The sequence below is a fragment of the Tinamus guttatus genome, unplaced genomic scaffold, assembly GCF_059628265.1.
Source record: "Tinamus guttatus ecotype Peru unplaced genomic scaffold, ASM5962826v1 Tinamus_guttatus_pri_ptg000194l, whole genome shotgun sequence".
NCBI classification, from domain to species: domain Eukaryota; kingdom Metazoa; phylum Chordata; class Aves; order Tinamiformes; family Tinamidae; genus Tinamus; species Tinamus guttatus.
Genome location: NW_028288728.1, coordinates 1,347,848 through 1,371,545, shown reverse-complemented (window position 1 = coordinate 1,371,545; position 23,698 = coordinate 1,347,848). Strand labels below are relative to the sequence as shown.

Genomic DNA, 23,698 nt, shown 5'->3' with positions numbered 1-23,698 from the left:
GCGCCCCTGCTCGCCCTGCGGGATTCCCGCACTTCCCGTTTCCTGCTCTTAGGACCCGGGGCCGTTCTCGGAACTCCTCCCGCCCCATTCCGGCGCTGCACAAGCCCCAGTCCTGCCCCATCCTCAGCGCGGCCGCCGCGTGCCGGCCCTGCCCGGTGCAGCCGCTGCCGTGTCCCCGCGCGAGGCCGCCGGCGCCGCAGCCCCCCCGCGGGATCCGTCCCGCAGCCAACGGCCCCAGGGGAGCCGCGGGGCGGGGGGGATTCCCGGCCCGGAGCTCAGGCAGGAAGCGCCGGGCGGGAGGGCGATCCCGAGGGATCGCGGCCCTGGGGGGCTCGGAGGGTGCGGGGCTCCGGGAGCAGGCTGCAGCACGGGGACACGGGGACACAGGGCACGGGATACGGGGCGCGGGGACAGAGCACGGGATACGGGGCACGGCCACCCCGACGAGGGGGCGGGGCCTCCCTGCCGCGGGGCCGCCGCTCGCCCCCCTGCTCGGGCCCCGGCCCTTGGGACAGCGCCGCCTGGCGGCGGGACTACAGCTCCCATGACGCCTCGCGGCGGGGCGGGACTACAGCTCCCATGACGCCTCGCGGCGGGACGGGACTACAGAGCCCATGGTGCCTCGCGGTGAGGCGGGCCTACAACTCCCATGGCGCCTCGCGGTGAGGCGGGCCTACAACTCCCGTGGCGCCTCGCGGCGGGGCGGGACTACAGCTCCCATGGTGCCTCGCGGCGGGGCGGGACTACAGCTCCCATGGTGCCTCGCGGCGGGGCGGGACTACAGCGCCCGTGGGGCCTCGCGGCGGCGGGACAATATTCCCCATGGCGGCGCGCGGCGGCCCTGCCGCAGGGGGTGTCGGGAGCGCGCGGCGGCACGTGAGCGCGCCGTAAAGCGCGGGGCGGCGCCCTTCCCTTCCCTTCCGGCGGCGATTCCTCCGTCCCTTGCGACAGCGCCGCGCGGAGCGGCGGTTGCGCCTTTGTCCTGGCGGGCGGCGGCGGCAGCGGGCGGCGGAGCGGGCCCGGAGAGGCGGTGAGTGCGCGGGAGCGGGCCCGGGGGGCGCCGAGCGCGCGGGAGCGGGCGCGGAGAGGCGGCGGGCGACGGCGCGGGGCTGGGCCTGGAGAGGCAGCGGGCGACGGCGCGGGCCCGGAGAAGCGTTGAGGGCGCGAGAGCGGGTCCGGTGCGGCCGGGCGGGCCCGAGAGGCGCTCAGGGCGCGGGGCCGGGGCCGGTGCGCTGCCCGCGCCGCGGGCCTGGGCGCTCCCGCTCGGGCGGGCGGCCTCGCTCGGCGCCTCCTCCGGCCTCGGGAGCGGCCCAGGCCGCCGGACTCGCGGCGGGGCGAGGGCCCTGCGGGCCCGCCTGGCCCAGGGCCGCGCCGGTCCCCGCGGGCTCCGTCTCTCCCGGCTGCGGCAGCCCTGTCTGAGTGAAACCGCGGTTCGAAGCCCGGCCCTGGGAGGGGCGGCCCCCACCGGCCCGGGCGCTGCGGGTGCCCCGCGGAGCGCTCGGCACGGGGCTCTCGTTGCTGCCGGGTCTCTGCGGGCTGTGGAGCTCTCTCCTGCTGGGGGAGATGGGGAGCAGCGGGAAGCGCTCGTATGTGAAAACCCTCCCCCAGTTCCCGGGGGGTTAGGAAACATCCCAGCTTTTTGTCATGAACCAAGGTCCTTCTGTCTGTCTGCACCAGCCACCCCTTCCCATTCCCACCGCCAAGGATGGGGTTGGAGGATTCCACAGGGCTCCCAGTGCCGGGTCGGGGCCGCTGCGATGGCTGCACGGGGTGCGGGGGGCTGTGACCGGAGCTGGGCAACCTGGCGCTTGCGGGGCCGTGGAGCCCGCTCTGAGCAGCCCGGTCCTGCCTGGAGCAGGAGGCCTCCAAAGTGACAACTCTTTTCCCTTCAAGCCGAGAGCTCGTGTTCGGTGCGAGAGCGCTTTGCTGCCCTTCCGTGGGGAAGGGGCCGAGGTTTGAAACCCCTGATGGGGACGTAAAAACACAGGAGGCGATGGGAGGATAAACTTGCTGTAGAGGAAGGTGTTGAAGGAGCCCTGGCGTAAGCACTGTTTGTTTTAGCCTGTTTCTACACCTCTGCTCCCTCTAAGAGGGTCACCAGGCTGGGAGCTGCCTGCAAGGACAGGAGAGGCAGCAGTGGGAGGCGATGGGCTTTGTCTTGTGCCCCGGGGTGTTTTGTTTCACGTGCTAATTAGCATTGTGGAAATACCTGTGTAAAATCACCTTGTAATTTAGGAAGTTTGGTGTGCTGCTGTAAGGCTGCTTTTAAATTGTCATCAGCACAGTTCATTGCTAGGACTATATCTCATGATTGCCATAGAAGCTTCTACTGCTGTACTAAAAGTAATTTAATGAGCTTTATTCCCCAGGTTACTTCCATCCCTATAAACAGAAAATCCCAGCCCTGCGTTCCTGCAGGTGGATGTTTAGGAAGGGCAATTACTTTGTTGCATTAAATCTTGCAAGTCTTCCTTGAGAGTTTCTGTATTTTTTTTATTATTATTACACTTTCTCTAAGGTGTTTTTTCTTTTCTTTTTACCCAACTTGACTCTGAAAGCAGGAAGCTTGGGTGTTTTAGCTGTGGCTATTTCAGCGAGCTCAAGCAGGGAGCGTTGCTGATGGTTAACCCGTGTCGTCGCAGACAAGGTGGGAACAGCTACGTTCATAGCACCGAACAGCCAGGTGCCCGGCTGCGGGCCCGGCTGCGGGAGGAGCCGACGGGCACAAGGATGCACCGCTCAGTATCGCTGTGAATGAGACACCGTGTATTCTGGCACTGTGAAGCTAAGACTTCACACTGCGAGTGATGCAGCATGGTCACTTCAGAGCCTTTAGAAAACGCTACTTTATCTCATTCAAAGCCTGTACTGAGGTATTTTGAGCCCCTCAACGTGCTGTTAAGATTACGTACATTTCGACACTTCTTACCAGAGGATGGAGGGAATAGATGTGACGGGAATGGATGTGCTGAAAAGCTTGAATTATGATGTTTCAGTAGAAAACCAGTTTTACTTGTATTTTAATTTGGAGTTAAACCATTGAAACATTTCAAAATAGATTAGTTTTGCTGCCTTTCAACAATACAGAAAAACTGAACGATAAAGGTGCATAATACATTTTTCCATATTTCCTTATCCCTTGCATAAAGATTTCTCTGGAGTGAAGCTTGCGTCAAGCAGACCCAGTTGGCTTCTAGTCTGCAGAAGTGTTAAGTTTAATCTTGTTCCAGCTTAATTTTAATGTCATGGATTGAAATTTTATGCGTGGCCATTTTTCTTTTTTGCGAAGAGTTGGATTTGGAACGAAAGCAAAATGGCTCGAGGACGCAAGAGCAATAGCATCAAACAGAGCGACTTCACTAACAGCACCAACCCGCAGGATTTAGAGAGAAGACTTTTTGTCGGCAATTTGCCCACTGACCACATGACTCGTGAAGAAATGGAAGAGATATTTTCAAAATATGGCAAAATAAGGGGTTAGTATTTTATCTTATGCCTTTTTGTGGCTGGGAGTTCAGTCAGAAGTTTAACATTCGTGCCTGTTCAACATTATCTGATGGTTTTAAGAGGAATGACAAATACTATGCCTAAAAGTGACCCTTTAAAGATAAATTTCTCCACCTGCACTTTCTCTGAAACTGTAGTTACTTCAGTGTGGCTGAAGCCAAATGTATGCATGAGCTATGTTGAACCTTAGGGGGTTGAGATGTGGTGTTGTGCCAAACAAATCTATTTCAAGTGATTTCATTGTCTCTTACTTGAATTTTGGTCACCTAATGGCCTTTTTTTGGTCACTGCCCTGTTAGCAAGAAGTTAATCTACTTTGTAATATTGTCTAATGCTTTAAATTACTTAAGCTTTGCATTCTGAACTTGGTAGATGTCATTTTCCCGAGGGACCTGGGCAGCTGTTTCTGCACAATGCCCCTTTGCCTGTTGCATCTGATGTAGTGAGCTGCTGGAGTGCTCGTGCCCCTCCGTTGTAACCAGTCTTGCCCTGCTGTTGCCTTTTCCAGCCCTCAGCATGTTCCATGGCTATGGGTTCGTCCAGTATGAGCGTCTCGAAGACGTCCAGGCCGCTCTGGACGGTGAGAAGGGGCGTCTTTTTAAAGGGTATAGATTAGGTAAGGAACTGATCCGTGCTCTCCTCCTGACCCTGGCATGTGTTCTGGTAGAAAGAGTGCTCTTGTTTAGAGCTCTGCAGAAAGATCGTTGTGTGAAACCTGCCCAGCATTGCACTAAAATATTTTCTACTCGGTTTGGATTTTCCTTCCGAGTGCTGTGTGAGCCATCTACAGTGTTTTTTCTTGCTACCTCAATCTTTGAATTTATTTTAATGTGTTAATATTTTAATGATTCTGTAAGGCTACGTAAGAAATTGTTCAGTGTGTGAGCCCTCCTGAGTGTTTGCTGAAACCTTGTGCCTTTATTTTAAAATTGTTTCGTCTTGGTGGTTCAGAGGAACTGGTCACTGAACTTAGGGGTTTGCCAGACATGATCCCAACTTGGATTTCCATCCTGCCCCCCGCCACAGGTGACATTAATTTCTAAGTGCAAATACTAGGTGCTTTAAGAGATCTCTTTCCATAAAGATGGAAACTTTGCTAAATTTGCTGGGAGCAAGCTTAAAACAGAAATGAATGTTAGAAATCTAGTTAAGAGTAATCTGCTAACCATAACCCAAAATATAGTTCCAATGTAAACCTATGGTAACATAAACAAACCATTTGATTTAAAAGGGAATAAAAGGAGCAATAATAAATTGGAAGGTGTCTGTGCAGGAGGAAGTATAACCCTGAAGAGAGAAGGATGGTGAATGGGCAAGGAGGGTAGAAAGGTGCAAGAAGTGCTGGGCAGTATCCCAAGACAATAACCTTAAATAGGAAATACTACAAGTGTCTCGGATGTTAGTGTGATGATACAGAAATTATAAAACTTATTATTGGCAAAGGCCCTCTGGCTCTCAGTTAATGTCTGCTTCATTTTTGAAGAGGCAAATGTTTTGTTTTTCAGATAGTTTCCACTTCCATTTCAGTAGAGAACTGAAAAAGGTAAAGTAGCTACCAACATCAGACCTTTCCGTAATACCACATCTAACTTGCATTTATGAGGTTCAGCTTGGTGAAGACCTTCCTAGGCTATTTGTGCTGTTTTTCTTTAGGTCTTGGAAAAAAGAGTGAGTTTCCCAGGACCTAGAAAAATACTGCAGTTGTGTCAATAAGGCAGTGTAAATGGACTGAGCAGACTGCAGCCTGCCAGCCTGGCATCAGTCCTTGGTAACATAATGGATTCTTTTATCTGACACTCAATAAGAAGTGAATGCAATTAATGTCAGTCAAAATAAATCTTGTCAAACTAATTTACTCCTATGATTCTACAAGTTTTATGGATAGAAGTAGCAGTGTCAGTGTAGAAGACTTCTGCAAGATAGTCTGTGATTAAGAAGCTAAAACATTTGGAAGCCGCCTAGTGTTAAGTGTATTTAAAGCGAATCTCACTAATGTAGATGGAGTTGCTCAGGGTTTTGAGTGGTGCTCGAGAAGAGCTGGTTCCTGGCCATGCTGCACTTCTGTAAGTGACTTGGAAAGGAAATGCCCAATCACGTTTTTAAAGGGAATGGAGTAATGAATGTTGAGTCACCCCTAGTGAAGCGACTGGGGTCCCTTTCGTGGCTGTATGCAAACAAAGCTGAGCTTTCAGCAAGCAAAATGTGGGGTTCTGCAGTGAGTGAAATAGAATGCAGAGTGTGCCTGGTGCAGAGGACTTTGGCCTCGAAAATAGTCCATGAAAGGAGCTATTGGTAGGTAATAATTACTTGAATCCAGGGAGCTAATATACTGCTCTTAGCTGGATTGCTTTGGTGAGCCTTGTACAAGAAACCAAAGGATTCGTAAGTAAGAGGTTATAGTGCTAGTGGGTTTTTGCTGCTGAAATGCTGTGTTGAGTCTGGAATGCATAGTTCAAAAAGGATAATACTAAACTGGAGATGCATCAGGGAAATTGGAGGTTAACAAGCTGAAGAACAAGCCATAGTGAAAGCCTCAGGACAAAGAGGTGATGTGCTCTGTATATTAAACAGTCCTGGAGATAAGTGAGTTTTGATCCAGCAGGCAAGTCCTTAAATTGAAATAGTTTTCTTTAACTGTGAAATAATTTACATATGAACACTTTATTGGAGCTTTAATGGAGACTTTCTGGCGTTTTTAAATCTGAATCGGAGGTTTTGCTAAAAGATAAGCTCCTGCAGTGCAACTGTTGGACTTGATAGGAATGCAATTCAAGAAAGTCTTGTCACTTGTGTTGTTCAGAAGGTTGCACTGGGCTATTACAGTGGCCTTGTCATCTCAAAATCTTACCAGATAGACTTTCATTTTTTTTCTCACAAGTCATTTTGTCAATGTTCAAGTATTTAATCTGTAAATGCTGTTGGCATTAAATAAAATCTTATTAAATCTGTTCATTTTGCTCAAGAAAAGAATCCCTGTGAAAACTGTTTTTTTTTCCAGTAAATTATTTGGTTCAGATTTAAATGCAGTTGAATTTTTGAAATGTGTGATAATCTAGTTTTCTGCAATGGCATCTTAAAACAGAAATAAAAAATAAGTTAAACCAAGGAAGAAGATAGTGTCCTTCTTAAAGAGAAAATTTGACTTTGGGAGTAGAGAAAATCTCTACTAAACATAAATGCAAGGAGTACGGTTACTTCAGGCATGCAGTTCGAGTATTAAATATAACTGTTAGGACACAAAGACCACGCTGTGGGAGAGTAACTCCAATTCTGCAGTACACTAACACTTCCATATATGTTTCATATCTTCAGTGAGAAAAACTATGTAGGTTGTACACGTCCATCGGTTTTAGGTTATGGAAGTGGACAATGCAACCTTGTAATCCCGGAGGGAAGGTGTTTTCCTAGTCCTGTGAATGTTACCGTGCTGGATTCCCAGTTGAAGTTCACATTGCACTTGCCTCTTACTGGGAAAAGAAACACTGTTTCTTGATTTACAAGAGCAAAGATGGGTACTAATCACATAATTTTAATCGTGAAAGTCATCAACTTAATAGTTGGGAAGTTATGGAAGATAATAAGATCAAGTCTGCTTACAGGCCTTATATACCATGCTCATTCACTTGAAGAGCTTTGAAAGTATTTAATGTCAATAAGCAAATGCTTTTAACTATTGAGAGATTCCCAAAGAGCAAATAAGATGTAGTTTTCTTGGGTTTTGGTTTTTTGTTTGCCTTTTTTTTTTTAGGAAAAAAAAAAAAAAAAGACTCAGTAAAGCGTGAGGATTCATTTCAGTTTGTCCTTGCCCCCACTCGAGCAGACTATTTTGTCTTTGGCAGCTCTTAGCAAGGCTCTGTTATTTGCAGCAGAGCACTGTTGGCCTGATTAGTTTTGGGCAACTTTTTTCTTCTGTCTGAGGACAAGACTCCGTTTCTTCCTCTTTCCTTTGCTTTCTTCTACCTCACCATAAGGTGTTTTTCATGGAGATACTCAGAAGCCAACCAGATTTCAAATTTCTAATCTTTTGCATCTGTTTGCATCATTGGCAGTGGTGTTCTGAACGCACCACGTTGACTTCATAAGGTGCTCTTGCTCCAGGCTCCTTGGATCTATTTTCCTCAGTGGTGGAAGTTGTGCACTTTGCTCCAGCGGTCCCTTGGAAGGCACCTGAATGTGGCCTTTGAGAGCCCTTGGATCCTTTTTGACCAGGGCAGCAGAGTGCTCCATTGAACAGGACTGGCTGTGATTTTAGGATTGTCCTGGCCAACAATTTCCACCTGCAAAGGTTTTCAGACTCTACTTTTTCTCCTAGAGTCCATGAGTTGCATTCTGCTCGCTCATAGACTGCAGAAGAAAGAGATTCTCTTATGGAATGAAGAGTCTGGACGTAGGCCTGAACATAAGGGGTTAAAGTTTCACCCAGCCTGTCCACCCAATTTTCAAATCAGAAAAATCTATGAAAACTTTATTGCATTGTACCATCTTAAACTTAATAAAAATTGTCAAAGTGACAATGTCTCTCTGCTGAATGGATTTTCTTGCATCATCTGGATGTCGCTGAACTTAAGTTGCTTTCATTTGAATTGTGCTGATGATCTTTTTTTGTTCCATAGCATTGAACAGATGGGTTGATTATTCTTTACAGATATTAATAAAGCAGCGGAAAGAAGAAATATGAATAAGGCTTCATCAAGGTCCAGCCCGACACGAAGGTAAAGTACCTGGAAGCAGTGAGTTATACTAGGAAGGTCATGCTTTTGGGGCATGATCCCACTTGTCACAGTGCTAAATGTTTTTCTCTTCCCTACCAACACCTCCCCAATCAAATGGAGATGCTCAAGTGAAGCTATCAGGATGTGACAGCTCCACCTTTAAGGGCTTTGCTGTCTCTAACACCTTGGGAGGCACAAGGGAAACTGTGTCTGTTGCTGTTACTACAACTAAGTGTTGTTTTGCAGTACAGGTTGTACAAAACCTGTAAGGAAGAATAAACTTGATATTTGCACCCAGGTCTCAAGTATTGGAGAAGCCAAGGCTTCTGTAGAGAATGCAGGGGCACTGTGGTGTCCTCTGGGCTGCGCTGCAGAGGACTTCGTTATTTTGCACCTAGATATTGAAAGCTTTCTGTGCTGAAATGAGACTGGAAAAGGAACATGCGCTGAAAACGCAGGACAGAATAAATGTCTCAGTTGCACTGTACATGTGCACTTGCGTTGCCAACATATGGAAGATGCCAACCTGCCCGTCTGCCCTGTGTTTACCACCCTTCAGGAGGTACAGAGTGGTCTACCCCTGCACAGCCTGTGTGTGAAGTCACAAGCAGGAGGAGAAGATGGATCCTTCTGCCGTAGGAAGAAGACTTCCTTTCCCTATCACACTAGGGAGTGCACAAAGACACGCTGGGTTTGCATTTGGCGTAAGCTACGCGTTTTTTATGCTTATGCTTCAAAGCTCTGCATGCACAAAGGAGTGCTACATACTGAACTTGAAGGTCATCAAGCTCCCAAGTGTCTGAAATGCAGTATTAATTTGGATCACGCTGAAGAAAAACGTGCAGCTAGCAAGACATCTGCCATTCAAATGGAAGGAACAGATGCCAAGAGCTGCAAGTGGATCTCTGTCTATACTGCACTTACCCTGCATAGGGCACTTGCAAAGGCCCGGGAATGTACAGCAGGCGCTGGAAATGCTTCAGGCACGCAGCCAGGGCTCGTGTCGCGGGTGCTGCGAGAACAAGGTACCTGGCACAATGCAGCAAGGCTGGGCCCAGGCCGTGCTGGGTATGCTGATGCTGCTGGCAGAGCCCCGGGGCTGCAGGTCGGGGTGGCAGGCGCTGATGCCACGTCTCGGGCCAGGGCAGCACGGCCACAGGCTTTGGGCAGCGCCGTGTAAGGACAAGCAGCGGGCACCGATGCTGCAGGTGGGTCCTTGCTGCAGCTGTGTGCATGCAGGCAGCAATGCTTGTGCTGTGGGCACCGGGCCTGGGGAGCTCTGCAGGTGCATGAGCTGCGGGCACTGATGCTCTGGGCATTGAACTGGCCTGGACCACTGCTGGCCGCTGCAGCAGTAGGTACCGCCGTGACTGGTGCCACAAACACAACTGTGTCTTGATGTCAGGGGCTCTGTCATAGGCACAAAGTGACAAGCGTGGGGTCCTGGGCGTTGCTCGAGTCCTGGATGAGACTGCAGGTGCACAGGCCCTGGTCGGGATCATCCTCAAGGCACGTGAGCCGCAGCGAGGATGCCGGGGTGCCGCGTCCCGCGCCGCACAGCAGCTCCAGGCCGTGGTGCTGCGCCAGCAGGATGGGTCCGAGCAGCACAGCAGATGCAGGCAGGGATGCTGATGCTGCAGGAGCTGTGCCCGGTGCTGGACACGCAGGAACGGAAGGCTGGTGTGCAGTAAGGCCGGCTCTCTGCAAGCAGCAGGGCGCTGGTGCAAGTCGCCGGAGCAGAGGCGCTGATACCTCGTCTCTAGTTTTGTTGCAAGAGTCATAAATGTGTTGTTCGTTCTGGATTTTTCTGTCACTGCAGGTAATGAGTATGGCCTGTTGTGGCGCAAAAAAAGGAATAAATGTCATATACCAAACAATTATGCTGCATCTGGCTGTTGTGCTATATAATCATACGGCTATAAGAAGATCAAATACAAGAGTATTTGGCACAGCCAACTCGAACTTCTCCTGAGCTTCTGCTCCCCTTCCTTTAGGCTGGTGGGGGGGACTGGGGCAGAGGCTCTTGCTCGTGGTGTGGCTACACTGCACATCGCAGGCAGAAGCACCAGGCTGATCTGTGCCTGGAATATGAAGGCCCTTCACCGTGAAGCGCGTGTGTGTGCAATTACAGCGCATCTCTTGCAGAAGATTGTCTTTGTTCCCAGTGGCAATGCTGGGGTTTATTCCAATGTGCGTTCTCTCTCTGGCATAAAAAAAGAGAGTGTCGGCGATCCTGTGTATCCCCCGGACATGGGGGTGTCTGAACTGCCTGTCCTCATGCACCGAATCTGCGTGTCCTTCTCATTTACTGCCTGCTCTACCTGCTGTCAGCAGCTGACTTGCTGCTGCCTCCAGCTGGACACTGAGTGGATGTGCTGTACTGGAAACAAACCTGCTCTGTGTGTCTTTCAGAAACCCAATTAGTGTTAGCTAGAGGCTATTGACGTCTGTCAAGTTTTGGAAATAAAATAAATTTTTAAAACTTGTTTTCAATACTCGTCAATATCCCGGGGAAAGGATGTTCTAAGTGTGTGAAACTCAGTTGTTTCTTCGCTTTTGTTTTTTTTTTATTTTTTTTTCTCGGATATTCAACTTAAACTAGAGTCAAAGTTGTTTTCTGTGGAAAACAAAATACCACCTGGAAAAAAACCCAATCTTTTGGAAAAGATGAAGAATGGAATTTCACTCTTCCTTGACTCTGAAGACAGTACAGCACAACATCTGAATGGAAGAGATCATTCAGATTTGACGGAGAATCCTGATGAGGGTGATACCGTGCTGGTTGGGTTTGGTACCCTCTTACAGGGCATCATAAAAATAAGACCGACCTTCTGCAGGAACCATCCCTTCAAAGTCAGGACACGTCTGTAGCTACCCTTGTGCTCTGCTAGCAGTACAAAACCAACAAGAACTGACTGTTTCTTGGATCGTAACAAGGTCTTTTTTTAGTCACATACCACTAGCAAATTATTTCAGGAATTCTGTTGTCATCAAGCAGGGAATTTAATGGGTCACTTGAATGCTGCTAGCTGTGCCATACTATGTGTTAGGCTACATCACCTTGAATTTGCTCAAGGAATGTCCAGAATCTCCTCTGATAGATAATCCATGGCTGCCTTTGGATGCTGGAGGCCTTGGAATGCTCTTGGATAGTTTCTTAACTGCCTGTTGACTTCTTCCACAGGTATCCTACATTTTCAGTGGTGCTCCAGTACAGAACTTTCTGGGACTTGTTTAGTTATAATAAGTATTTGAATTCAGAAGCTTCTCCTCCATGGTGCTTTGACAAATATGTTTTGAGGCAATTTGTGCTGTTATGGGATAGGAGGGAGGATTCGGCGGCCAAGAGAAATGTCCCTGGCGCCTCAGGTAAGAGATGTAGCAGTAACGATACCCGTGTGGTCTGACAGACTTCCCTGGTGTTTTTCCCAGAGAGCAATATGCCTACGGGGATGGCCGGGACGCCAGACGCGATCGCTCCCCTCTGCGGGGGAGCCCCCGAAGAGACCCGAGAGACGGCAGAGATGGTAGAAACGGGCGGGAGTCCAGAGACGCTCGAGAGATTCGAGCTAGAGATATGCGCGATGCCAGAGACCACAGGGACCCCCGGGACATGCGAGACCCCCGAGATCTTCGAGACCCCCGGGATATCAGGGATCCAAGAGACTTGCGGGACCCTCGTGATGTCAGAGATCTTCGTGATCCACGGGAGCCCCTGTACGATAGATACAGGGATCCACGCGATGTGAGGAATCCACGAGATATGAGGGATCCGCGCGACGTCAGGGATCTGCGGGATATGCGAGATCCTCGGGACCCTATGTATAGGTAATCTGCATGGATCGTGTTTGCCAGCTCAATCTTTTGGAGCTCTTGCCTCTGTGGCTATACTGATCTGAGTGGTGTCAGGTTATCAGGAGAAGCTAATTTGTCTAGTTGGGGGCAGTTGGGTACCTGCTGTGTATCAGCAGGCGGATGCTTCAGTAATTGGACTTGAGATAGGTCTGCGTGTGACGCAATGGCAGAGGTTATTGCATGAAATACTGACACATGGAAACCCTTGCTGCTTCTGTGAATGTTTGTTGCAGACGAGATGAAGCATATGACCGTTACCTTCGCCTTGAGGACTACTATCGGAGGAAGGATGACTCTTACTATGACCGTTACAAAGAGCATTTTGATAGAGCTCCAGTGAATTCGGAAGGTAAGCGTCTTCAAGAGTTAACATTTTAACAGGCAGGCTCACGTTCTCCCTCTGGAAGGCCAGAGGAGATTGTCAGTAGTGAAACCTGCCCGCAGTGCGTTACGTTCTGCGACGCTAGGTATTTGGAGATTGAGAGGTGCCTGGCTGCACACAGCAAAGTGCTCCAAGCAGATCCAGAGGACCTTATCCCTTCTGCCTGTTTTTGTGGTTTGCTTTCAGACCGTCTGAAGCGTGAGGAGCGACGGCGAGAGGAACTGTACCGCCAGTACTACGAGGAAATCAAGAGACGTTTTGATGCAGAGAGACCCGTGGATTGTTCTGTGATCGTGGTGAATAAGCAGACTAAGTAAGAAAATAATTGTGTCTGTTTATTATCGGTAGTAGAAGAAAAGAGTTAAATTTATTTCTGCTTTGGGCTGTTTGCCTTGCCCCTAGCCACCTTTGTGGAGAGTGGTTTTAGGACCCTGAGAAAGCTGGTGCTTCTGTTGCCGTTCTGGAAAAATTTATTGCGGGATGGAGAAATACCTTTGCACCTTTTGTTTTCCTCTTATCACCTACCACTGTACCATTTCTTGAACACTTTTGTACCCACTGTTGCAACAGATTACAGTGGCCTGTGCTTGTTTTTCATGGGCCTGTGTTAATATGTGCTCCTCAATACTTAGGGCAAAGCAGTTGCCAGTGGGGAGTCACGGGGGTTTTTGTTTCAGATCTCTTTTCAAATTGGTTATTAAGTCAGGTGTCATTCAATACCATTATTAATAAAATGTGCAAGAAATATAAAATCACTGCTGAAAATAGTTGCAAATGATACCAAAAGCATGTGGTAAATAACAAAGACTCTCCTGTGGTGCAGTCTGAACTCTTGTGAAGGTGTCCTCGTTCAAACAAAATGTGTTTTAATATAGTTATATGCAAGGTCATTCATCTAGAAACAAAAATGCAGACCATGGCAGTAGAACGATCATATTTCTCTTGGAATGTAATTATTTAAAAGGATTTTAGGAGTCAAATGGACTTGCTGTGGCAAAAATGCTGATGTGTCCTTGGTTTGGAGAGCAGACAGTGTGTCAGGAGCAGGGAGATGCACCTGTGCATGGTGTAGAGCGGAGTGCCTCACTGGTAACACCGGTCTGATGGTGTCTATAGCTTCGTATGTTCACACATTATATGTGTATGTGTGTGTACGTATTATATATATACATATGTAAAGAATAGGAAAGATGTAGATAATCATAACTCTGGTTTGAGGTCTGAAGAAAATTTTACCTAGGGTAAACTTTTCTGTCTCTTTAGCCCTTCTGATGAAAAGATCAAGTGATGGATTTAACATTGCCATATCAAGGCAGAAGGGGATAGTTGGTGCTTGCCTGATCTGGTGCTTGAAGACAGAACAGGAAATTAGTGTTGGCAACAAAGTGAAATTAGAAATACGTTTTTTATGGTTTGCTTTTAGTGGAGCTGATTACCTATCAGAACAGATTTTTGGGGGGAATGTTAGTATCTTTATCTCTTGGTGACTGAAAGTGTTTGGAAGATATTTTAATAGAGCACAAATTATTGTATACAATGAGAATTTTGTGCATTCTTTTGTACAGAGGGATCAGTATGAGGTGCTGTGAATCCTTGTGGTCTGTAACAGCCGCAGACCATAAGAACTGGGGCGTGCTGGAGCACGGATTTCAAAGCACTGGTGTCCCCTCCTATAGAACTGTTGAGGAATGATCCTGGATGGCTTCAATGTATAATCAGTGTAACTTAAAAACCCTGAAAATGACTGTGTTGGGGAGGAGGGGAAAAAAGTGTTTCCTCACAGTATGTGCTGAGGAATAGTGACTGTTACAATGTTGGAACTCCATCAAAAGCTGAGAACACACAGTAAATTTGCTAGAATGTATATACAGTTGGTACTACGACTATACTGCTTGTATAGTTGGTACTGTCCTAAAAAAAACTTTATGCTGGGCCCTCTGAGCTATGGAAGTCTGCAGGACAGTAGCAACAGGAAAAACTGCTGCATAGATGCTGTGTTTATACTGGGAAAGAGCTAAAGAGCTAAAAGCAAACAGCAGAACAAATAACATTGAACTCGGGTGGACGTGTATTGGTACCTGCTCTCTGAAATTTAATCTTCAAGCCCAGAAGTGGGTCTGTGCTGCAGTGGGTTGGAATCAGGTACACGTGGACAGTCGGGATGTTGAACATAGCACGAGTAACCAACACGGGGAAATAGCTGCTTTGTTTTATGCCTGTTAGATTTCTGCTGGCATAACCTCAATTGATATGAGTTCAGTTTAAACACATTGATATTAAAGCAAATTTACAATAGCGAAAATCTTTTTTTCAGATGTTCTTAGGTAAATTGAGGCTTATTTGTGATATATTTCAGTTAAGCTGAACTGACTGATTGACAACAAGTAAGGGTAGGATATAAGATTTTGTTTTATTCTAATTAGACTGGTTTAACACTTCAGTTAAACTTCATGAAGCCATTAGAAAAGCGAATCTGAGATGGAGAGAATGACTGTGCCAGGGCTTCTGTTTCTGTATGTACTGACCTGACCTGTGCTGGCTCTGTTTGTGGTAGGGAGTACGCAGAGTCAGTGGGGCGGAAGGTGCGGGACCTGGGCATGGTAGTGGACCTCATCTTCCTCAACACAGAGATGTCCCTGACGCAAGCCCTGGACGATGTGAGCAGAGGAGGGTCTCCTTTTGCCATTGTCATCACCCAGCAGCATCAAGTTCACCGCTCTTGCACTGTTAACATCATGTTTGGCACCCCGCAAGGTACTGAGGTCTCAATGGGCTGTGCAGCTGTGTGGTCGCTCTGAACTTCTCAGGGTGTTGCTCCAGAATGTTTTCTTTCAAGCGGAATCTCTCAAGGATAAAAGTTCATCCTGGCTGTGGCATAACTGTTTATTAATGAATCGGCATCATGTCATAAGTCTGAATAACATTAATTACAAGTTTCTGTAATATTTTATGGTCCCTTGCCAAAAGGACTGTTTAATTACTGCCAAGGAAAATCTCAGCTGTATTTTTAGCACCAGCCGTCACCAGCCCTTGCATCCTGGGGCAGGTCATGAGCTGTAGCTCCAGAAATGATTGAACTGCTTCAGTAGACTGGTGAGTATTATCAGTGCAGCCTGTGCTTATCACTGGTTGCTCTCAGAGACAAAGTGCTTGGAAAGCAACAAATCGCAGGACAGGTTTTATAACCAAATGAGATTTAAGAGGAAGGAAAATAGGAACAGTTTATTCTGTCAAGGTAAAGATCTGACTGTGAAACTGGAAACAGTTATAAGATGATGCAGCTATGAAGTGATTGGGTATATGTGCTCCCCTTCTTTAGCATCATTTACACTTGTCATGTCATTTTCCATCACAGGGTGAGACTTGGTGGTTGTGAGACTGAGGGCAGGTTTTAGCAGGCATCTTACCAGAATGTGGTTTTGGAAAGCCAGCCTCTCGCCCTGGGCATGGCCCGTTGACACTCACGTGGAGACGTGGGTTGTTGGCTGCTGTCGAGCTTTCAAAGGCTTTATCTCCCTTACTGCTTCTCAAGTAATGTTTTGTGAGATTCACCCAAGAGCGCTCACTTATGAATGCAGATCTGCTCCTTCTGGTTGTTAGTGACTGAGGAAGCCCAGTTTCATTTAACATCTGATGCAGATGTGATTGGAGGCCTTTCCATTTCCAGCAGAAGTACAGCCCAACCACATTTCCACTGGACTTTCTGTTGCCCTTGTTTTTGCCTCTCAGTACCTTTACTGATACAGTCTGCCCTTTTCCTTCCCTGGATCTAATACTGCATTAGGTCTCATCAGAGCCCAGTCATCAGCTCATGAATGTGCTGTAGTTGAATAGCACATGGACTTCTATTCATGCATGTGAGTTTTAGGGAGCTCTATTACTACCTGTGTAAAGCCTAATAGTAAAATGAACCTCAATTTCCTGTCATGGGCCAAATGGGTGGCAGGTTTTATAGATCTGTAGGCTTCAGAAGTGCCCAGAGCTTTGTACCCTTTTGGAAGATAGAGTCCTTTTTATAATTTGCGTGCTTAAATCTGTGTCTGGGAACTATTTTTGTATGTGCTTTGTGAGGTGGAAATAATGACCACAAAAGCTTTTATAATGTAGATGGAAAATAAAAATGTTGGAATCAACTATTATTTGCTTTATCATAAAGGAACCTTAAATTTATTGCTGCTTATTTCCCCCAGAGAATGAACAGAATGAGCACTATGAAATTCAACCAGTGCTCCCTTCCTCCCTATCTTCTGCATGCACACGCACTATATTAAGGTTTGACATTAAGGAACCAAAAAAGAAAACAGATGTACATCAGTTTTATTCCACGCCGAGGAGACCTTACTATCCTTTGTAGGGCAAGTCTTAGACCTGTTGCTAGAAGAATTTAGTAACAGAACAGCTAGACATTTCCTGGTGGAAGCAAGGAGAATCTGTGAGAGAGGCAGAGGGGGTTGCTGGCTCTTTTGACTGGTGGAGAGGCGAGAAAGGCATTTTTAGACTGGTATGACATTTTCTTGGACCCCTCATCTGTTGAGGGAGCAGAGGATGGGCTTGTTGGGTGATAGTCCTGAGCCTTCAGCTGGCTTTTGAAACAATCACAAAATCGAACTGTCTCTTTACAGCACGCCTAGGGAGATTTCCAAGTGTGTGCTTGTGATTCCAAAGAGGTACCTGTCTGTTGAATGAGATGTGCTGGTGTGAGTGGGGCAAAAGACCTCCTGTTAATGTCACTTCGATTTACTTAAAGTGTTTCTTTTCCTTGTGCAGAACACCGCAACATGCCCCAGGATGATGCCATGATGTTGGTGGCAAGAAATTACGAGCGCTACAAGACAGAATCACGGGAGAAGGAGCGTGAGGAAATAGCCAGGCAGGCTGCCAAGATGGCAGATGAAGCCGTTCTCCAAGAGCGGGAGCGCCCAGCGCCCATGGAGGAGGGTGGCAGGGGAGGGCACCCCCCGGGGATCCAGACCCTCCTCAACCTGCTGGCTGACAATCGCTATCTAACCGCTGAGGAGACGGATAAAGTCATTAATTACTTGCGAGACCGTAAGGAAAGGTTGCTTAGGGGGAGCACAGATTCTCTGCAGGGTGAGTTTCTCAGCCCTTGACAGCGTTATTAATCACATGAGCTGTGGGCCGTCCAGACGGGACGGGAACACAGTGGTGGGGCCACGGGGGAGTACAAGTGCTGTAACTTTTCCACAAGGTGCCTTATCTTGCTGAGATGGGGTATTCTCAGGAGTCCTGAGACTGCTGTTATCTTCCATGTGGATTCTGTCATGGAAACCACAGAATTGCTGTAACTGGTTTGGCTCCTGCATAAAGGGCAATAATTCTGTTAAGTGGTTTGGGCTCCCCAGAGCTCTGCAGCTCTCCTGTTTAGAGCGGGCAGTCACTGACAGTTGTGTCCTCAGTGGTGTCTTGGTTCCTTTAGGGGCTTCTTCAAAGGCGTTTGCAGAGCTTTAACCCTCTTGCCTTTCTCTTCCAGCACCCATGTCAAGGCAGTCTTTGGGAGCACCTTCAGGAACATCCCTGGGCAGCCAGTCCAGCCTTCCGAGCTCCCAGGCTCATCAGGGTTCACAGCCTCTGGTCTCTGCTCCTTCTGTTCCAGTATCCTCTGCTAATCCTCAGCAGGAGCTGCAGGCCAAAATCCTCAGTCTCTTCAACAGTGGGGCAGCAGCTGCTGTAGCCAACAGCAGTTCTGCAGCCTCAGCTGGCTCTTCGGGTGGCGCTCCGAGCCAGAACTTTGCTAACATGGCCAGCAGCCAGGCCCGCTCGGCACAGATGAGCGCTGCAAACTTAAACCAGGCCCAGCAGAGATTGCAGACTCCAGGCACACAGCTCCCTGCTCTCCAAGGCCCTTCAAGGAATGCAGGTCCAAGACCCGGAGCTCCTCCGCCAGCTCAGTCGCTCTACGGTCAGCACCAAAATCGCCTGCCTGCTCCTGGGAACGTCCCTGCTCAAAGGCCAGTATCTTCTGGTATCAACTTTGACAACCCTCATGTACAGAAGGCATTGGACACCCTTATCCAGAGTGGCCCTGCGCTCTCCCACCTAGTGAGCCAAACTGTGGCCCAGGGGCGAGCAGGGGCCTCGGCCCAGCAACCAATGGGTTCCTACCAGCGACACTATTAAAGCTGAGCTGTCAAGCCCTTTCCCCTTCCCTTTGCCATTCCATACGTATAGCTGTTTAAAGAGTCTCCTGTTCTTGACACAGGACAAATGCCCCTGGATGTGCATGCCCTCTCCACTTTGGTGAGAGTTTACCCCAGTGGCACTGCTGCTGAGTGTTGCTAGCACTGCCCTTCCTCACGTTGATCTGGTAGCACCATCTGCAGAGCTGTGCTCCACTTTCTCGGTGACAGGATGTGTTGGGAGCTGCTGTTTTGTCCAAGCCAGAAGTTACTGCAGTGACAGTCCTTCTGCATGTTCCCCTCTCGCGGGAGCTGGTGCACCTTCACATTGCAGTGCAGTCTGACCTCACCAAATGGTCTTACTGTAGTTTTGGGGTCAGTGGTTTTGAGAAAATGAGACAGGGGACTGAGCAGAGTGGTACCCTGATTGGGCCTTGTGAGACACACTTTTTGAAATGGGCACTATCTTTCTCCCTCTCTTTCTTTCTTTCTCCCTCTCCTTCTCTCTTTTTTTTTTTATGGCATATAAGCCAATTTAAAAGAAAGGTATGGCAGTAGTGCTAGCAGCTGAACTCCTGAAGCGCATGTCTAACCACCACTCAGCAAGCGAGGCCAGTGCAGTTTGACCCTTGCAGAGCCACGACTGCCATCCCTGTCAGTGAGGCAAACATAAACAGCCCTTACCTGGCCCACACGATGGAAACTGGAGGCTTTGGTCTGAGCACTGTGGATATCCGGCAAAGAGAACTTCCAGCCAAGGCAGAGACTTCAGCTATTCTGTCCATTTCCCTGCACTCAAGTAGTCAAATTCAAGAGCCGGCTGTTAAATCTGGCGTATATATTTCCTTATGATACTGCTTTGGGGCAGTTGGCTACTGTGACCCAGCTCTCAAATAACTGTGGCCAGTTTCCAGGTGGTGAGTGCCTGGCCTCTGAACCTTCATCTCACTGTTGATTGATGTTTTGTCCATCTCAGATGCAAGAGGCAGTGCCAAGATACAATAGTTTGGTTTTATACATCTTTTTCAACACCTTGGTAGCTGCAGCAAACAATTGAATGGAAAATCAGGCAGATTCTTCACCGTGTTTTTAACCAGTGACATCCTTTGATACAGAACACAGGACATCTCTGTGGTCCTCCTTTGCACAGCCTTTCTGGCAGTCTGTAGGCTTCCTGCAGAGGATTGAAAGAAACTAAAAAGGCAAAGTTCATGGAGCAAAGGTTTATTTGTCCCAGGTGGTTTGTGTTGTAGCATTTTTTTCTCTGTGCTGTTAACAAGAGGACATTACTTTTTAATAAAAATGCAGGAAAAACGTTTTGTTGTGTTTTTGACGCTTAACAACCTGAGTACTACAGGAATTCATTATTCCATTGCATTTGCTGTTACTCTCTTCTTCCAGGTAAGCTGCTCCGACGCTGCCTGCTGCTGCATGCTAAGGGGAACGCACACACATTTGCTGCACCAGTGTGAGGATGCTGTAGTCAGTCTTGGTTTATGATCCTTTCATTTTAAAGCACTTGGTAGCTGTTTATTCTCCTGTGGTGCATTAAGACTATTCAGATGGTGTCAAGCAGAGCAGCCCACCTGCCCTTACAGGAAGCTGCATGACTGCAGACAGGTAAAGCATCCTCTCCGGGGTGGTCAGAAATTTCTGCTAGCTTAAGCATGGGACCTGTGGCACTTCTGAGAAGCTGCTGCATCCTTGATATTTCACCTCCTCTGCAATCTGCTGCTCCTGGTCATTGCTTGCTCCTTGTTATAGAAATACCAGCCAAGTGAAAAAAGGTTACAGAGACCCTAGAAACAAGTGAAAACTCCCCAGCAAATAGTGAAGGGTGTAATAAAATCATTTATTGCATTTTGTGCAGACAGGAGTCTAAAAAAAAATAATACAGTTAAAGCAATAAAGCATTAACAGGGAGCATTCAACAACTGAGGAGCCACTCCTCCATTAATACCTGCACAGAGAACACAGGGGCTGTATTGAGGCGGCCTAGTGCACAATACTGAAGCACTCACAAAAAATTAAATGCAAGCCTAGTACTCTTTTTTTTTTTTTGGTTTGCAACCTCTTTTTATTTACAAGGTTTTAAACTTAATTGCATTGCTCTGCACACAGATTCTCTAACACAAAGCATACTAGGTCACTACATGTCTATAGAAATATTGCACTGGAATAAAAGTCACTTGTATGGACGTAGAACATCTAGCTACAGTGATTAAAAGATAGTGAATGAACTGACCGTGGTAACATTCATAACAAATATATTGCACATGTAGCACAGAGTGGTGGTGTAACCAGCAGCTCTCAGACCTGTCGGTCTTTCTGCTGGTTATTAGTCCTGCTACACAGAGGAGGGTCTTGACTCGTCTAGTGCAACCCGTTCGCCTCGGGCAGTATCTGTCCTCCCTCTAGTCTGGACAGCCCCGGCCTGGGCTGCCCTGGTCCCGCTCGTGCCACGTCGCGGGCTGTCACCGGCACCGCGGGCTGTCACCGGCACCGCCGTGGAGCGGAGCCGCTGCTGCCGGGCACGGGGGCCTCTCCCTGCCCGGCGGAAGGGGGAAAAGCAGCTCCCTGCGCCCGTGCGGAGGAGCGGGAGCGGCCGAGCTCCTGCTGCCGCCCCCGGCCCGGCGGCGACACGCTCTGCCCTGCCTGGAACGCAAACCTCGGAGGGGGTCAAGACCTTCCTGTCTGAAACAAAAACCTTCACGTGTCTGCGCATGTGCCGGAAAGGAACTTGCATTTCTACCACAGGAGGACACTGCCTTACCGAGGTGGAACAGCAGAAGGGCGCTCCACGGGGAAACCAAACACGCACAGAGCCGAACGTGCAGGGCAGGGCTGGGTTTGTAAACTAACATGCAGTGCTGTCTGCTAAAACTGGCCCTCTCCAGAGCGGCGGCGGTGGGGACCTTGCTGCGGCAGAGCCCGGCGGGGCCTCGCGGAGGGGACGCGCGCGCCGCTCTGCGACGGGGCTGCCCTGGCGCTGGGGAGGCCGCTGCGACTCAGCAAGGAGCAGCTGCCCTGGGCTCTCCCCGCACCTGGTGGGTGTTTTTGGCCCTGCTAAGCTGTTCCTGCCCTTGGAGGAAGAGCTGTTGCCTTGCGCTGCTCAGCGGGGACGCGGGCTGCCCTGGGTAGCCGGCCTGGCACCGCGCTCGGCTCCGGCCGCGGGGCGGGAGGACTCGGCCTCGCTGCCCGGGGCAGCCCCAGGCCAAGCCGTAGGCACCGGCGCGGAGCCGAGCGGGCGGCTCAGCACACAGGCTGCCCGTCCAGCACAGACCTGGCCTTGTGATCGGCATCGGAGCCAGCACGGGGACCAGCAAGGGGCAGAGCGGCTGGGAACTAGGAATCCTGCTCCGGCAGGGCCCAGGGCCACAGGCCCTTGCCCAAAGCCAGGGCTTCTCTCGCCTGTTCCAAGCAGCAGAGGCAGGACCGGAGCTGCCCTGTCCCATGATCCGCCTGGACCCAGCACCGCCTCGGCTGCCCTTGGCGCTCGCCCTGGCAGGAGGAGCCAAGGCCCTGGGCACTGTCCATGCCCCGGCCTGCGGTGCAGGCAGAGGCGCCCTCGGAGCTGAGGACGGGCTCCGGTTTGGGCTGCTGGAGAGAGGGAGGCACTTTGGGAGTGACGGAAATGCAGGAGCAAGGTAGGAGCAGGCACGGCTGTGCAGCTAGGCTTGGTTTTGGCCTTGGATTGTGCCCAAGTAGTAACTTAAAGCAAAAAAGCAATCTCCCTGCACACCTACTGCCTCGCACCCAAGCGGCCCCTGCATCTTTGGCGGCGCTGGCGCTCGCAGAAGCGCAGCGGGGCCCTGCTTTGCAGAAGGGTGGGCAGGTTGGTGCCGAAACCCTCCCCGCAGAGCGGCCCAGGAGGGCCGCGGGTCCCTGCACGGATGCAGCAGCACCTGCTCGCTCTGGGGCAGCCATGGGGTCCTGCGAGACCCTCGGGGCCAGGGGCAGCTCAGAGCAGGGCAGGAGGAGGAGTGGGGTGAGCGCTGCCGGGGCCGATCTGCTGCCGTGGGGCCAGGCCAGCACAGAGAGGGCAATTCTTAGCAGGCTGCACTTGGAGTGGAAGCTCAAATCTGCTGTAAAACAAGTTCAGAAAAGTCTGTAACTTCTTTTCCCTGAAAACTCTGAAGAAGCTAAATTGAGAAGAGAAGGAACCGGTGAGCTGGCCCTTCCCGGGGCTCGGGGGCGGCTGCTGCGGCCCCGCTCCGAGCACCCGGGTGCCGGCGGGCGGGCGCCCTCCCTCTGCGGAGGAGCCCCCGCAGCCGCCGTCCTGGTGCTAGCAAAGCCCTGCATCTCTCAGTATAGATATAGATCTCTATATATAGACTTCATCTGTTCTATTAACATAAATATGATCACTTTAAAAATACACGTATTGTATTATGTACACTATGTACAGGGGCCGAGGCCGGCTGCCCTCAGCACCGCTTCCTGCGTGGTTCCTAGAACCGTTCACATTTGTTAAATTTCTCTAACGTGAGAGAGGCTTTGGGAGGCTAGGGAGCCCTGCAGCTGCTGCCGAAGGTGCAACGTGCGAGCGGGGGGTCCCGCGCCGCCCGCCGCGGGCTGTGTGCGCGGGCACGGGCTGCCGCCCCGCGGCGGTTCGGGCGGGTTCGGGCCCGGCCCGGTGCTGCCGCGGGCCCCGGCCGCTGTCCGCGATGCTGATGCACTGCGGAGGCAGCCGCTGCAGCAGGGCCGGGCGGGCAGCGAGGCGGCACGGGGAGCGCAGCGGGGCTGGGGGCCGGGGGCGCGTGCAGGGCCGGGGGCTGCGGGGGGGGTTGCATTGCGGTGCGGGGCATGTGGCCGTGCCCAGGCCACGCGCCAGCACCGGCACCGCGCGCCCCACGGCGCCCGCGCACACGGGAGCTCAGAGCGGCGGTGCCCGGCGGGGGGAGCCCTGCTGTGGTCCCAGCACCCCGGGCTCGAGCAGGGGGGCAGCGGCACCCCGGGACAGCGGGGAGGGGGATGAGGAGCAGTGCCCCCCCCGGCCCGAGCATCCCCCCCGCCCTGCAAACCGGCGTCTCGGCGAGATGCGGAGCGTCCGGCGGGGGGAGCGGCGGCCTCTTGGCGCGGCGCTGCGGGCGGCAGCCGCGTTA

General features: G+C 50.3%; 1 protein-coding gene across 2 annotated transcripts; it reads left to right on the top strand.

The window, feature by feature from the left end:
• Positions 1-1,000: 1,000 nt before the first annotated feature.
• Positions 1,001-18,611, top strand: NCOA5 (nuclear receptor coactivator 5). 2 transcript variants are annotated; one of them, XM_088523591.1, is made up of 10 exons: positions 1,001-1,030; positions 3,290-3,476; positions 4,016-4,123; positions 8,153-8,219; positions 11,652-12,047; positions 12,308-12,423; positions 12,643-12,769; positions 15,011-15,210; positions 17,224-17,547; positions 17,948-18,611. In XM_088523591.1, exons 2-10 carry the CDS (start codon positions 3,314-3,316, stop codon positions 18,592-18,594), a joined length of 2,148 nt encoding a protein of 715 aa, XP_088379717.1. In that variant the 5' UTR covers positions 1,001-1,030; positions 3,290-3,313; the 3' UTR covers positions 18,595-18,611. The 2 variants fall into 2 exon arrangements, with proteins under 2 accessions (XP_088379717.1, XP_088379718.1); XM_088523592.1 differs by lacking the exons at positions 3,290-3,476; positions 4,016-4,123; positions 8,153-8,219 and having other exon boundaries at positions 1,014-1,030.
• The last annotated feature ends 5,087 nt before the right edge of the window (positions 18,612-23,698 follow it).

Excerpts from the sequence above, each read along its gene's own strand:
- NCOA5 (XM_088523591.1), top strand. The coding sequence starts at position 3,314 with ATGGCTCGAGGACGCAAGAGCAATAGCATCAAACAGAGCGACTTCACT. Across the intron at positions 4,124-8,152 it reads TTTTAAAGGGTATAGATTAG|ATATTAATAAAGCAGCGGAA; the intron begins GTAAGGAACTGA and ends TATTCTTTACAG. Across the intron at positions 12,424-12,642 it reads AGCTCCAGTGAATTCGGAAG|ACCGTCTGAAGCGTGAGGAG; the intron begins GTAAGCGTCTTC and ends GTTTGCTTTCAG.